Raw genomic sequence first — 16005 nt, 5'->3', positions numbered from 1 at the left:
GGGCGGGCCGGGGCTGGCGGCAGGCGAGGCCGTGGTCGGGGGCGGGGAGAGCGCGGGGCCAGCGGATGGCACGGGGCGGGCTCAGGGGCCGGCAGGGCGCGCACCTTCGCGCGGCCGCGCAGATGGAGGCGCTGGGCGCCGGCCCCCGCCGGGGGCGCGCCCAGGTACAGGAGGCGGCCCTGCAGAAACTCGCGCTGCGGCCGAAGAAGGCGCTGAGCGCCCAGGAGATGGACCCGGACGAGCTGCGCAGGCGGCGGACGGCGCCATCGACCCGACGTGTTCAGTGAGTGGGCGCGGGCGGGGCTGCACGCTTGGCGACCCCCGACACCCCTGCTCTCCACCCCTCGCCCTTGCCGGAGCCCCTGAGGCCCAGGGCAGAGTCGGGTCTTGAGGGGGGCGGCCACGCCCGCCCGCTGTCGCCGAGCCGCCCGGCCCGGGCGAGGTCTCCCTGCGCAGGGTGTCTGTCTCTGCAGGAGCCCGGTGGCCCTGCTGACGCTGCACGTGGCGCCCCTCGCCGTCCTCCAGATGCTCCGTCCGTCCGTGTGCTGAACAGAGGCTGCCGAGCGAGCCCTAGCCCCCTGCGGCCGTGTCTGCCCCCATCGAGCGTGCCCGAGACGAGAGGTCAGAGTTGGGCCCGGTGCTCCCCGCCCCTGTGGCCTGGGTGGCGAGGTGGCAGGGATGGGGAGGGGGCAGCGCCGGGCACGGGGTGGCCTTGGCCCTCAGTGGCCAGGCCTTTCCGTCGGTCTTGTCCCAGGACCCCCTGGGCCCAAGCCAGGGGCTCGCCCCTGGGGCTGCAGTCCCCAGCTTCGGCCTGGCTGCCGCCCTGGAGAGAGCACCTGCGGATCGGGTGGATGCAGAGTGGGTGCCCCAGGGAGGCCGAGTAGGCTGGGCCTTATCTGGAACTTTTGCTGCCCCAGCCTCTCCTCCCCTCTGCGCTCCTGCCTTCGTTCCACAAACCCGGGAACAAGACTGCTTTGGTGCCTGTGCTCATGGTTTGTCCGGCCTCAGGGAAGCGCTCAGGGAGCTGGGCAGGCAGAGGCTTTCCTGCCACCCCCTCATCTTACCCCACTCGCCCCAAGTCCTGTTCTGGAGTCTGGCCAGATGAGCTTCCCTCCTCGGGTGGTGGGGCGTGGGATGGGAGTGAGCGTGGCATCCCCTGGCTGCCCTGGACACTCAGGGTGCAGAGGCCAGAGTGGCAGAGCACTGGGCATGGGTGTGAGGGGCCTCCCCGCTCTCGAGGGTCATGACTGGGGCATAAACAGGTGCTGGTGACGAGGTGTCATGGTGCAGCTCCAACTGCCTCCTCCCCATGTGTCTGTCCCTTCTGCTCCCAGGTGCTATCACAAACCCTCTGACTTGCAGCTGAACCTTCTGGGCTGGCTCCTTGGCCAGAAGCTCCGGGGCTCTCTCAGACAGCCCGAGAAGGGCCGACGTTTGGGTGGAGGGCAGGCTGGGCCCCTGTGGGAGGGAGTGCCAGGGTCCTGGGTCCCCATGTCCCCTGTCCTTTGTGGCCCCAGGTACTCGAGTGCTGGCCTCCTCACTGACCCACACTCTGTCTGCTCTCTCTGTGTCTCTCTGACCTCCAGGGCCTCTTTCTGACAAGAACAGTGGCCCCCGCAAGGCCCTCCTTTTCCTAGGCCCCAGGCCTGTCGCATCTGTGGTCCTGCTCCATGGCCCCGCTGCCCCACACTCACCTCTCTCTCCCAGGCCCCCGGGGTCTCTTGGGTTCTCTGGCTGCCCATTCTCTCCTTCTATAGGTTGCATTTATTGTTTTATCTCTGGGGGTTGGTGCACTCACTTGTTTCCATGGAAACTGCCGTGGCCCCAGAAAGCCAGAGCAGCTTTGAGCGGCAAGGGCAGGACCCTGCGGGCCATCCCTGCCATCAGCTTAGAGACTGAGGACAGGATTTCAGGGCTCGCTTTATTAGAGACAACTCGCAGTCCTTCTGCAACGGGACCAACACCCCTGTCCCCGAGGCTAACTCAGCTGGGTGAGACTCGGTTCTGTGGAGGTGTCCCCACCCCAGAGGAGGACAGCAGACCGAGGGGCAGGGAAGGGGCAGCGTGGTGCACTGTGCAGAGCAGAGCCCTGGGTATGAGAAACGCCTCGGCCTCTGAGATGCTATAGGCCACCTGGATGGGCAGTCTGGAGGACAAACTGTGACTCTTCTTTTCTGCCTGGTTCCTGAGCTGAGAGTACCTTCCAGGCGTTTCTAGGGGTGTGTGAGGGAGAGCTGAGATCCCACACGTGGTGTGGCTTCACCCTCCTTCCTGCCCCTCCCCATGTCGCCCACCTGGAAGTTTCAGGTGCCACCTGGAGCTTGGGCCAGGGAGGAGTGGGGCAGGGCCGAGGGGCAGGTCAGGGGAGGGGTGGGTGGACTAGCGGCTGAGCTGAGGAATCGATGTGTGAGTTTCCAGAAGGAAGGAGAAACTGGGAACAGAGCCCTCCTCCCTCGAGGGGTGTTGGGGCTCATGCGCTGAGGACTCTGGGTGCCAGGCCGGCTGTAGCGCTGGGGGCGCAGTGGGACTGCGAGGTGGACATGCTCTTGGTCCAGGGAGGGAGATGGCTAGACAAACCGACAGTAACAGAAGGGAGGAGGCCAGTGCAGCTGGCCTTGCTGGAGCAGTAAGGGTTGAGCAGGGTGGGGGGCCCTGGGTGCCAGCTGCAGTGTCCTTGCCCTGCAGCCCTGCAGGCGGGAAGTGGGGAGGGGGCTGAGAGAGGAAGGGCAGGCGGGGAGGCAGGGCAGAGCGTGGATCCAGTGGATCCAGGCCATTGGTGGGAGCGGGGCCTGAGCTGGGGGTGCAGGAAGAGGGAGAGAGCGGAGAGTCAGGAGGGGTGCTGTGGGAATGGCGCTGGGAGCACTGGCACAGAGGGGTTGGGAGGTCAGAGGGGGCTCTTAAGGAGGTGGGGAGGGAGCCCTGAGCACGGGGGCAAGAGTGGAGTGCTCGGCTACGCAGGGTCGTTTTCGCCTCAAGTGCTCGGGCCTTGGGTCCTACTGGGCTGGGCGGCCAGTGGCCAGGCTACCAGGACACAGGGGCCTTGGGGAGATGCCTGGTGGGGTAGAGGGCAGCCTGGGGAGGGGTTTGATGGGGAGGAGCGGGAGGGGAGCGGCAGATGAGGGGCCATGCCAGGAATGCGCTGTGGCCGAGAGGCTGAGGCCAGCAGACAAGACAGATCTCTGAGGCCCCTGTTGCAGCATCTGTGCACAGAGACCTTCCTACCACCTCATCAACGGCAGTTTCTGGGGTGGAGAAAATAAAGAGTTGTCAGAGTGGTCCAAGTGTGGGGATCATGGTGGCCTAGGAGGACGAGGGGTTTGGGGCTGTGGGCACTCACTGGCCTTAGGTTTCCCACAGAATCGGGGTGTGCAGCTGCTCCAGGCCATGGGCTGGAGCCCACTCAGGGGCTTGACTCTGTCTGGATTCCTGACCCCTGGCCATTGAGGTGGCCTGTGGGGACTGTCACCGACCAGCTCACTCCTTTCTGCATTTTCCCATAGAAAAGGGAGAAGCAGAAGACCCCAGAAGCAGCGAGGGGGAATGCTTGTCATGGGGGGACGTGGGTCACTGAGGAAAGAAATTCAGTGGAGTGCTCCCTGTTGAAGTTCAGTAAACTGTTTTAAAGACGTCCCTCCAGGATATGGTGCACATCGGTCTCTGTTGTTACGTCTGTAACATATTCTGGAAGCACTGATTAAACCCTTACTGTGTGCCTGGCCAGAGAGGGCAGCAGGCCTAGCTGGTGGGTGCAGACCTTCTGGTGGGCTCTCCAGCCAGGTGATGGAATGCCCTGGACACCACCCTGCCAGGTAGCCTTGATCTCCGGGTGACCTGCTTTAGGGGTGGGAGGAGCCCTGACTTTGAAGACAATAAGCCAGAGTGTTTTTAATATTCAGGGATCGTTGTCTGCCTTTGATGCCTAAGAGGGCCCCTCAGGAACCAGGCCTGGGAGCATGTCCCCACCGCTCCCCACCCCAGCCTGCAGTCACCTTTGACTCAGCCCCACCCTCCATTCCCTCTGACTCTAATAACGTCTCTGTATAATACACCACAGCTGCACCCGATGGCTCTAGGAGAGAAGACTCAACTCGCGGGACAAATGCCAGAATGACCGGTTCCCCAAGAAGGGAGGAAAGCTCTCACACCTGCGCACAGGCAACTCTACACATGCGTGTTTCTTCCATCCCCAAAGCTACAGCCAAGGGTGGAATTTAAAAATCCCTTACAGGCTAGACAGTCCCCAGCATGACTGTTGCAGGGCAGTCCCATCAGGCCACCCTATGTGGCCTGGGTCTCACAGGCTTCAGAGTGACATTCTGTCATCCTCTGGTGGCCACTGAAAGGTGCTCTCTTTGCAGCTCTCCTCGGAAACTACCTCAGACTTCTAATCTGGAGGAACCCAACGAATGTTGTATACTGAGCTTTCTATGTCTAAGATGCAGGTCAAGACTTGTGCCCCAGCCTGAGGGAGCGCACAGCACTAAGGAGGGACTGGTGCCCGGGTGCCCTGCAGACAGGGTCTACACAACCACCTGACTGGGCCGAGGAGGCCACGAGTGACTCCACCCCCAGCCCATCTCAGTGCCGGCCAACCTCACAGCAGGTTTTTCTCAGTTAGGAGCCTGAGTCCCACGGACATTTGAGGCACTAACCTTCCAGTGTGTGACCTAACGTGACCACGGGCATAGACTTGTACATCCGTCCCTTCTGCAGGGGGATCCAAGGAGCACATGGGGGGCTTTAGCAAGGCTGTGCCACCCTCCCAGGACAGCTGCCCCAAGTGTCCACGTACCTACCGACATGGTGGACTCCAGGTCCACAAACAATGCTCTGGGTACATGCTTGCCAGCCCCAGTTTCGCTGAAGCACGTGCTAAACAAGTCATCCCCACCGCCAATGGTTTTGTCACTTGGCATCTGATCATTGAGTGAATTTCATGATCAAGGCAGTACCCTTCCCAGCAGGCATCACCCATCTGGACCCCTGCCTGCCCCATGTGGATAGAGATGCACTTGTACTGGGACAAAGAACATGAATGTGAAACCCTCATCTTCAAGGCAATTGTCACTCTATGAATGCAAATGGGACCTGATGTCATAAATTAATATTTGTAAAACATTTTGATGTCTGCAGGTTTTCTCAATCATTACATCCCATGACCTGCCATGATCATTTCATATCTGAACACCTGCCATCCATGTGGATAGAGACACACTTGAACTATGATTAAGAATACAGCCATTATGAGCTTGTCTTCCAAGCGATCAGTAAGTAATATAAAAACTAATATAAAATAAGCAGTCAAGCAATTTTGCTTCCACCAAAGGGTAGATTTCCCACCCTGTTTTAAGCTATGGCTTAAAATATCAGACAAAATAACAGTGAAATAACAGTTTTCGGTCACTGGACAACAGGCAGCAGAGGCAGTGATGGCTCACAGCAAAGAAACAAGTCAGCGTGTTCCTGCCCCAGAAGCCTGCTGGGGAGTTTTCCAGCTGCAGCAGAGGGAGGGAGACCCGAAGCCCAGGGATCCCCCCGAGTTGTGAAGAGAGGATTTGGGGTTCGGGGAGGCCAGGGCAGCTGGAAACCATGATGCTGAGACCAGGGGCACGGGGAGAGCTGCAGGGAAGAGCTCTGTGCACACCAGCAGGGGGTCCCACGGAGTCCACAGCTGTGGCCAGCTCGGCACACATGTGGGGCACTCCTGACCTCACAGCTGCCACGCTGGAAAGACCTCTCCCTCACAGACACTGCACGGGGTCCTCAGAAGTGGGGCCCAGTGAGGCCTACACTCCAGGCTGTTTGGAACCCACCTAAGCAAGCTGAAAAGCAAGCCTCAAAGGGTCACACTGTTCCCAGGTGTATTGATAGCATCGCCCAAAAAAGCCTAAACATAGCTAAAGGAACACCAAGAAAATCTAGCACCCAAGAATGTGAAATTCATAATGTCTGGTATCCAATCTAAACTTACAAGGTATACGAAAAAAATCCAGAAAATATGACCCTATGAAGAGAAAAAGCAACCAATGAAAACAGACCCAGAAATGGCATAGATGATAGAATTAGTAGACAAGGACATTAAAATAACTGTTATATATCCACATGCTCAGGAAGGTAGAGGAAAAATTAGCATGATAAGGGGAACATGTTTGCTATTAAAAAGACATAAATCAAACTGCTAATGATAAAATAGTGTCTGAAATGAACACTGGATGATATTAACAACAGATTATATACCACAGAAGATAAGATTTGAGGATGATGAAAAAGTTCTGGAAATAGTGGTGCTGGTTATACAACGCATGAATGTACTTAATGCTACTGAATGGTACACTGAAAAATGGTTAAAATGGTAAATTTTGTGTCATTTATTTTGTCACAAAAAAAGTGATACTCTGCAACAAAATGAACCATGTCAACATGTGCAACAACATGGATGAATCTCAAAATAATCACAGTGAGTGAAAATCCAAACCACAACAACCAATGAACTCAGTGATCCCACTGACATAAAATTCTAGAAAATACAGAAAAATAGATTGGTAGGGAGTAGGAGAAGGGGGGCAGGAGGGAACTTGGGGTGATGGACATGTTCATTATCTTGATGGAGGTGATGGCTTCGGGGTTATCAATATGTTAATATTAAACCTTGTCAAATCATGTGCTTTAAATGAGTACTTCATGTCAATTTTACCTCAATGAAAGTAAAAAATAAGGCAAAATAAAGATTTTTCAGACATTGAAACACTGAGAGAATTAATCATCAGCAGAGCACGACAAGAGATGTGAAAGGAACCCCTCCAGGCAGAGGGAAACAATCCTAGATGGACAGCTGGGACTACGCAAGGAACGCAGACACCACGATTGCTAAATATGGGGCAAATATCAAAGACTTTTTGCCATATTTTAAAAGTAAAGTTGAATGTTAAAGCAAAAATAATGGTTTATTGTGGGGTTAATAACTCATATAAAAGTAACATATGGTGAACAATAGCACAGGGCCAAGAAGAGGACACGGAAGTGGACTGTCGTGAAGTGGACAGTGTCACCTGACGGCAGACTGGCACAAACAGAAGATTGAGGCAGGAATCCTCAAAGCAACCACAAAACATGAAGCAGCAGAGCCGAGAAGCTAACACAGGAGATAAGATGAAATCATACCAATAATTAACCCAAAAGAAGGTAGGAAAAGAGAGAACTGGGGACAAACGGGATAAATAGCAAACAAACATCAACCTGGTGGATCTAAATCCAACCACGCCCATAGTCACATCAGTGTCCTTACACATTCCATGTAATTACCTAATAAAGGTGGATTGTCAGAGGGAGGAAAAAGCAGACCTGACTCTGTGCTAAGTGCAGGAAGCCCAGAGACAGGGAACAGGAAAGAGGAGAGAGACCTGGCAGGCTGAGGCTCCACTGCAGGAAAGGAGGGTGGCTGCAGGGGCAGCGCGGTGTGCGTGCTGTGCCATCTGCTTTCTGTTGACAGCAGCATGTGCGAGCGCAGATGGGCCTTGGTCTGGGAGAGGGGAGGCTGGCATGGATGGACCGCCCCACCAAGCGTCTTCCAAGCAGGTGTAGAGGAAACTCCGCTCTGGATGAGGTGGGACAGCAGGGGTGGGAGAGGCGCATGGCACACAGAAGGGGCAGCAAGGACATTGCTCCAGCACATGGGGACCAGGTGGAGATGTTGGGGCCTCCCACTCCACCACTCTTCTTGTGCTTCTCCAAGAGCGCCACGGTGGGCTCTCACCTGCAGCTGGGTGGGCAGACTAACAGGAACTCAGGGTCTCTCAGTTCTCTGATGCCCCCGAAGGCCTCTGGTTGGGGGTGGGAGGCAGGCCCTACCAGACAGCACCTCGCCTGCAGGGAGCTCTCAGGGAGCAGTGCTTTCACTGGAGTCCAGTGGGGAGAGTGCAGGCCAGGACCAACAGTGCTGCTTTCAAAGCATAGAATTTCCCAGGGAAAGGGTCATTTCCTAATAGTAGAGGGACCATTCACCAGGAAGGCATCACAGTCCTCGATGGCTGTGTATCAGGAGAGTCATAGCTTCTAGACACAGAGCTTCAAATATACAAAGAAAACCCACAGAACTGAAAGGAGAAACAGACGGCCCACAGTCCGAGATTTCAACACTCGCTTGATCACTGACTCAGCAGCTAGACAGAGACGAGGACGGAGGCGGAAGCCCTGGACAGCACTGTCACCACTCTGCCCGAACTGACATTACAGAACACGCCCTCCAACACAGCAGAGAACACATTCTTCTCACGTGCACAGGGGACATTTGCCAAGAGACCACATTCCCCACCAACCAAAGACAAGTCTCAGTAAACCCCAAATAATCCAAAGAAGAGTTTGCTCAGTAGTGGGAGGAAGAGCGGAGCCCAGAGAGCCCTGAGCAGCCCCGCCTCCAGCTGCAGTCTCCATCCCTGCACCTTTGAGGAGTGAGCTGGCCCAGCCACCGTCACCACACCCTGAGCGGCCCTGCCTCCAGCTCCAGTCTCTGTCACTGCACCCTTGAGGGCTGAGCTGGCCCAGCCACCGTCACCACACCCTGAGCAGCCCTGCCTCCATCCAGTCTCCATCACTGCACCCTTGAGGGGTGAGCTGGCCCAGCCACTGTCACCACACCCTGAGCAGCGAGGCCAAGACCCTCAGCTGCCCCCACCCCCTGTGCTGCCAACACCAAGCCCAGCACCACAGATGGAGTGCAGGCACAAGAGGGTAATTGTGATACAGGCTTGGGAACAGTAAAATGGTTCAGTGTAAGAAGTGGATATGGTTTCGCCCACAGGAAGGAGCAGGGAAGATGCACTAGAACACAGACCACCACAGAGAGGAAGGCCAGTGAGGACCTTCGCAGTGCAGGAGATGGGGAGACTGTGCAGTCTGATGCTGCTGCAGGAGAAGGGGGCAGAGGAGCAAATGTGACAGGCCTGGCGGAGCTGCAGTGCAGACACTAAATGTGCAGCAGCCGGGGGCCAGCATAGCTGCTGTTCACGTCGCAGGGGTCTCCACACCCCCCAGCAGAGCCACCAGAATAGTGACAGCGGGAAAGAATGCGGGATCAGAGAGAGCTCCTGAAGGCCAGGCCCCACAGTGCTGGCCTCACTGCACGCAGGCCACAGTCCCCACCTCACCACATGCAGAGACCCTGTGGGTGACAACCACAGTGTTCCAGCCCTCCTGTGCAGGGAGAAGTGATGGAGGGGACTGACACCCAGGTGCAGGAGAACAAGCTAGACCAGTAAACAGAAGCTGTGTCGGGGTATAGACCACAGTGCTGCAGGGACCCTCCTCGCCAAAGACAGCCAGAGAGGACGGCCACGCAGATCAGGATGATCAGGGACAGGAGACCTACTGTAAACAGCCACCTCAACGTCAGCACCGCCACACCTTCAACGACTGACACAGAGGCCAAGAAATCCCTAGACCACAAGATGGCCAGGAGACGAAAGCAGCTGCCCCCCAGCTGAGAACCCCTCTCCCGGGGCTGAGCGTCCCGCCTCCACCACCGTCTGTAGTCATCCAACACAAAGAGATGAGACGACATTCCAGCACCGAGAAATGAACAGAAGATCAGAGCGGAAGAGCTTAAGGGCTTGCTTTTTGCCCGCTGACCAGATAGCTGGAACCATCTGCATTATCTATGCAGCATGGGACCTTCATTATTTTATCTAAAGATGTCTCTTTTTGGTAATGACAAAGGTGTTTTGTTTTAAGCCTAGTTTTTCTCAATACACCTTTAAAAGTTTTAAAATTGTTTCATATCTGGTCAAGTTAAGTTTCTAAGAACCTGAGTTTTAACTTGTGATAAAGATTTACAAGTTGATATTTTCAAAAACCTCAACAAACTGCAAGCACCTATTAATAACGGTCTTAAAAAAATTAAACAATACAAGATATGTTTTCTGAATGCTGGAATTAAATTAGAAACCAGTAACACAAAGACACCTGAAAAGTCCCCAAATATTTGGAAACTAATAACAAGGGATATTAGGAAGTATTCTGACTGGAATGAAAATGAAAACATGACATACCAAAATTTGTGGGATGCAGCTAACACAGTGCTTAGAGGCAAACATATATAATAAACACTCATATCAGAAACAGTTGCAAAGGCCTAAAATCAATGACCCATAAAACTCTTATGGAAAATGGAAGCAGAATGAACGTTTCCCAACTCACTCTATGAGGCCAGCATCATCCTTGTACCAAAACCAACAACAGTATAAGGAACCTACAAACCAGTAACCCTCATGAACACAGAGACAGGAAGTCGTTCAAAAGTTTCAGAATCAATGACCTAAGCTTTCACCTTAAGAAACTGAAAAAGAGCCAATATCCAACTTATACAGGGAAAAAGGAAATAATAAAGAACAGAAATAAACTAAACAGAAACAGATTTTTTAAAAAAAGGAGGGAATCAATGAAACCAAAACCTAGTCCTCTGAGCTGAGCAATCACATTGATAAACCCCCACCCAAATTGATTCAGAGAAAGAGAAGACACACATTACCAAAATCAGGAATGAAAAAGAGGATGTCACTATTGACACTGAGATATTGACAGGTAAAGGAATATTATGAATGACTCTGCTCCAATAAATTCAACAACATAGATGAAACAGACAAATACCTTACACTTACTACTGGAGCTCACCCAAGGAGAGAGAACAGAAGAAATGAAATAGGCAGTCAAAATGGCCACATCAGGACCCAGACCATTTTAAGCGTGGGTATTATTTTCCCATCATATAATCATGACCACATCACAGTTCAAGTTGTTTCTGATTTCCTAACCCAGCATTGTAATCTCCCAGCTCATAAGAGTGATGGTCTAGAAGCCTAGAAATTCTGCTTCTGGGCTCCTCTATAGTAAGTGAAAGACAAGGGGCTAATTCACAGCTAATAGGATAACTCTGCTTCTGCCCAAATTGCAATAGTGAGCCTTCGAGGCAGGGATAAATTCTCTAGAAGGTACTAAACTTTGTGATGAGGCTTTGCGATGCATAAAGTAGGACTTTAATCAAAATTTCTACGGCTGGGATTTCCATTAAATTCATCTTGAGGCACAAACCCTTCTAACAAAGGGAAAGTACCTGGAATAACACTGTCTCAGAGAAGGTCAGTGTAAGTTCTTCTAGGTTAAATTAACACCAACTCATCACCACCTCCCCCTCACCTGAAGTTGCTTAGTTTAGTTGGTTTAACCAAGTACTATGAACTCTTAAAATCACATTTAGGCATTTCAACTTGAGAAGACTATTATACCAACAAACAATGGCTGAATAGCTCTTCTGAAAGTATTAATCACGGTATTTTTCTTTTTAAGACAAAGACTTTAGTAAAAATAACAGCTCCTAAAAATGATGAAATGCACAAATTTCTTCTAATCCAGAAGCCTTCTTTTACCTGTCAGGTAACAGAAGATACTTTTCCTTTACACTTGGAATACTTCACCTCTATAAAACATTTTTGTGAGCAGCTTGATTTCATGCTGTGCAATGACCAATAACAGAAGCCTCAAAACCAACTTCTACAAAAGGAGAATGCAGAGGCTAGTGTGAGTTATTGTATAATTACATACTTTTTATAAAGTTTGGACTCTACCACAATGGTCAGGAGGGGAAACTGAGGCTGAGATGATTGCCCGTCAGCCTCAGCTCCCCGGGAACATGTGAAATTTGAACTGGACCATGTGAAGTTTGGTTCCAGGGTCATTCTTGCCTCTCTCCACATCAGGCTGCCTCTGGGCACTGCTTGTTCTAGAAGCGCAGGATGACAGAAGTGATGGTTGGGTTCCACCGACATGTAAACTATTAACATATTAATCCAACAATTACCCAGGAGATACCTGTGAGCTGAGGATACAAAAATGAACAAGCTAAAGGCAGAAGCCCACCCTGTGTGGGAAAACAGGAATCCTCACATGTCGCCGACGGAAGGGGATCTGCCCATGTCTACAGACTCCCAGTCCTCCGCCCCTGGCAGCCCCTGCACACCCACACGGCAGGAAGGAGCACACGCGCGGACGCTCACGGCAGCGTTCTGGGTCAAGGCTGGAAACACCCGAGACTCCGTGACACAGAACAGGCCGACTGACCCACAGCCACGCTCTGGACACCGTGCGGGGCAAACGACTGTGCAGATCCTTGGAGCTGACACGGAGGGAGCCGGAGTTTCCGTACAACGAAACTACAGGCACAAGAGTGCATACTGGGTGCTACCTTTGGTGCAAGAAAGAGGGGATGTCAGCACATCTATTCCTGTTTGCTTGGTTTTGCTTTAAAAAAAATTATAAGTATAAACAACCAGGAAAAAAAAAACCCCTATCTAATGGGGGAAGCAAGATTTTTCCGCATATGCCGGTTTCTATCGTTCTTATTACAAGACCTTGTAAATACTGCCCATTGTTTAAGCGCCCTCGCGAGCTCCCAACACAGCAGAGACGTGCAGAAGAGAGCTCGGGCGCAACACTCGGTGCTGCTTCCGAAGGAAGAGTCTGGAAGGGTGAGGGCAGAGGGCGACTGCACCCGCGCAGTGTGCCCGGTGCCCACCCCCGACCCACAAGCTGTGGGGACACGGCCTTGGCTGGCACCCGGTCCCGGGGCTGCCGGTCAGGGACAAGGCCCTGGAGCCCAGCCGCCCCGAGCCAGGGCGACCCTTGCTGGCCGCACGCGCACTCCTACCCGCTACAGGTCCAACGCCACGCCCCCGACTGCAGCCCGCCGCAGCCTGATTGGCTTGCCGCCCGTCCTACGGCCATTGGCTCTGATCGCTTTGGGGGGCGGGCCCTAGACAGGGTCCCCAATCGCCACTGGCCATTTTCCTGAGCAGCGAAATTGCTCTTTTGATTGGTCTTCCCTTTGGGTGGGAAGTTGAACGTGTGGTGCCGTGCCGGCGGGAAGCTGCGGGGCTGGTGGTGGCTGGGCTGGGGGAGCCCTGATGGGGAGGCCGCGCTGCCAGCTCTCGGCGCCTGATCCCCGTCCGTCCGTGAAAGGCGGGCTCCCCGTGAGCAGCACAGGCCAGGAGGGATAGGGCCGGGCCTGTGAGAGGCTCTGCAGCCGGCAGCGCAGCCACCGGGGAGGGCTGTCAGCGCCCCTCTCACCGCCGTGGCCGGCGTCCTGGGCTGGGACAAAGCTCCAAGCCTGGGCCTGTCAGGGGCAGACGTGTCACCAGACTCCTGCAAGCGCACCCGGGGCGGACCAGTGCTGGGTCCTGGGAGGAAGTGGCTGGGAAGGTCGAGGGGGGAGAGAGGGGTACTTCCGCCTTCCGGGAGACTTGGGACGCGGGAGCGGGTCTTAAAGAAAGTATCGCGAGGTTTCCAAGCAGCACGAGGGCAGGGCGGGCTTGGGAGAGTTGTGGGAATCAGCGTGGCGCGTGGACTGTGGTGGAGACGGTGACGCTGGCGGCTCTGGGCTGGGCTGTCGTGACGACGGAAGGACAAAGGGTTTGGCTCACCTGGGTGGGCGGAGGCCAGCAGGCAGCAGGTGCGGGTCGGACTGGCCCACTAGAGGGGGCATATGGCATCCGGGGAGGATGGGGGCAGGAGACCCCCCCACGGGGTCATTGCAGGAGGCCAAAGAATTACCCACACCCCACACCTTGGTGAAAGAACATAATTTCCAAGGTCTGGAAGGGTGACTGATGCCCTCAGTTTACCACCCCCAAAATTCCCCCACTCCTGCTGCTGGTCCATGGGAGAGTGTGTGTTTACCCTACAGGGGAAAGAGCCCCTCTCGTGGCTCTTCTAAGCACGACCTGAATGGGCTGGAATTTTCGTAGAGCAGGCAGCCCCAAAAAGGAGTTAAATACAGAGAATATAAATACATAAATATGTTATGTATAATAATTTAAAATATAAATTATATATCAATATATTAATAAATATAAAGTAAAAATTAGAAAAAAGATGCAAAATGTGGATTTCTTACCCTGCCTACACAGCTAGGCCAATGGGTGCATGGGGTAATGTTCTCAGTGGCAGTTCAAATGGGCTGGCTTTCAGCAACACAACCCACACACACACACACAACCCCAGCTCCCCATGGATCCAGTGGGACCAACTCTTCAGCGCCCCTTGCTCTGGCAGATTTCAGAGTGGGGTCTAGGGGTCAGAAGGGTCAGGCCGCTAGCTGGGGCTTCCAGGGAGTGATGTTTGGAGAACCAGACACGGGACTCTCCCAGGGAGGCCCAATGTGGTGGATACAAGGAGCCGGTCAGCCTCGGGCAGAGAGGCTACAGGAATTGGAGGAGGGTGCACCTCTGGTCAGGGCTGGAGCAGGTGGGGACAGTGGTGACTGCCATTGCCAGGGCTGGAGGACAAGAAGAAGGAAGGGCTGGGAAACCAGTTCATGGTGAGGTGTAGTGAGGATGACTGTGGAGAGCTAATATGGGGCCGCATGCTGGTGGGCTTTGAATGCTGGAGTTTGGGCTGAATTTGGCCCTGGGGAGAATAGCACACTGGGGGAGGGGACAGCATGGGGACAGAGAGACAGACAAAAGTGGAGGAAAAGATAGCAAGGAGGACTGACTTGGGAGAAATGTAAGACTTCTTTTGCCCCATCCCACTCCCCAAAAGAAAAAAGCCCTCAGAAACTGGGGAAGCCTGGACTGCCTGAAATGAATGAGCTGATTTGAGCAATCTGATTTGGATACTAACAGAAAGGGGAACTCCAGGAGGCAGGACATAGGGACATCTGGCTCACATGTGGCATGTGGACTCAATGATTAAGAGGAGTGGTGTGTGTGTGTGGGGGAGTAATGCCTTGACTCTGTTAACCTAAAAATAAACAGCCAAAATGAGAGACAGAGAGGCATTTATTTTGGGATCAAAGAATTGCAATTCAGGGAGAACAGATTGAGGTAGAAACCCAAGTAGTGTTCCAATAGGGCATAAAAGTCAGGGGCTTTTAAAGGCACAGAAGGGAGGGTTGCATTACTGAGAATGTTAATTGGGATTGGTGGCAGAAAGCTAATCTTGGCTAAAATAATGATTGCTAAGTCCAGCTAGAGGGGGGCAAAAGTCAAACACTGTGAGGGGCTGCAGGTTTCTTGCAGCGTTACTCAGTTCAGAAGTTCATGTTCTGCTGGATGAGGACATGCATGAGACGCATTTCCTTCATGGCTTCCCAGCTCCATTTTAAAGCCCTTAGACATAAGTGACTCTGTTTTATGTCACATTTCATGTTTTTCCCCTTTTGATCAAGATCTTTCTCTGAAAGCATCACTGATCAACCAAGATTTGTTTAGTCCCACATTGCTGGGATTGACCTGTCCCTGAAAGTCGTTTCCCACATCTGGGAGAATTTTTTTCCCCCAGTGGTTATTTTAAGGACTCTATGTCATAGGGGTTAGGCCACATTTGAGCAACAATGAGGCAGTCAAGAAAGGACTCTTAGGGGGTTGGCCCCGTGGCCGAGTGGTTAAGTTTGCACACTCCACTTCGGTGGCCCAGGGTTTCAGTGGTTCGGATCCTGGGCACAGACATGGCACCACTTATCAGGCCACGCTGAGGCGGCATCCCACATGCCACAACTAGAAGGACCCGCAACTAAAATATGCAACCATGTACTAGGGGGATGGGAAGAAAAAGCCGGGGGGGGGGGGGGTGCGGGGGAAAGAAGATTCACAACAGTTGTTAGCTCAGGTGCCAATCTTTAAAAAATAAAACTAAATAAATAAATAAAAAAGAAACAACACTTAGGGAGTTTCCCTGCCTGGGAATTTCATCTGATTACCTGAAGTTTCAGATGAATAACTTATCTATCAGTTCAACATGTTGAGTGACCATGATCTTGGTGTTTGTAGAAGTTCTGGAGCAGATCTGAGTGAGTAGCAGCACAAGAAGCTTAAATACGAGTGCATATAGCACATTTCCAGTAATAATCATAAACAATAGTTGAAGTCCTGGTGTTATCCAAGCACCTTTACCTGAAGGAAGCAGCTGAAAACACTAATAGGGAACCAAAAAGTGTTACTAAAAGACATTGGACTACAG

The 16005-nt window shown here is 53.1% G+C and overlaps 1 protein-coding gene across 10 annotated transcripts in view; it reads left to right on the top strand.

The window, feature by feature from the left end:
- Nucleotides 1-25: 25 nt before the first annotated feature.
- LOC103542912 (cationic amino acid transporter 4-like) overlaps nucleotides 26-16005 on the top strand; it is a 43947-nt gene continuing 27967 nt past the window's right edge. For 2 of the 10 annotated variants that reach the window (XM_070626789.1, XM_070626781.1), the window contains exon 1: nucleotides 44-621. Coding sequence is in view for 3 of the 10 variants with exons in the window: in XM_070626788.1 (XP_070482889.1) it covers nucleotides 66-283 (218 nt within the window). In the remaining 7 variants the exon portion in view is untranslated. Of the gene's footprint in view, nucleotides 622-5147; nucleotides 5268-16005 lie in introns of those variants that run through there. The other 8 variants (XM_070626783.1, XM_070626790.1, XM_070626782.1 and 5 more) reach the window with 8 other exon arrangements.

The sequence above is a fragment of the Equus przewalskii genome, chromosome 7 (assembly GCF_037783145.1).
Source record: "Equus przewalskii isolate Varuska chromosome 7, EquPr2, whole genome shotgun sequence".
NCBI classification, from domain to species: Eukaryota; Metazoa; Chordata; class Mammalia; order Perissodactyla; family Equidae; genus Equus; species Equus przewalskii.
The sequence above is the reverse complement of the archived record's forward strand: the minus strand, read 5'-3'. Positions and strand labels throughout refer to the sequence as shown.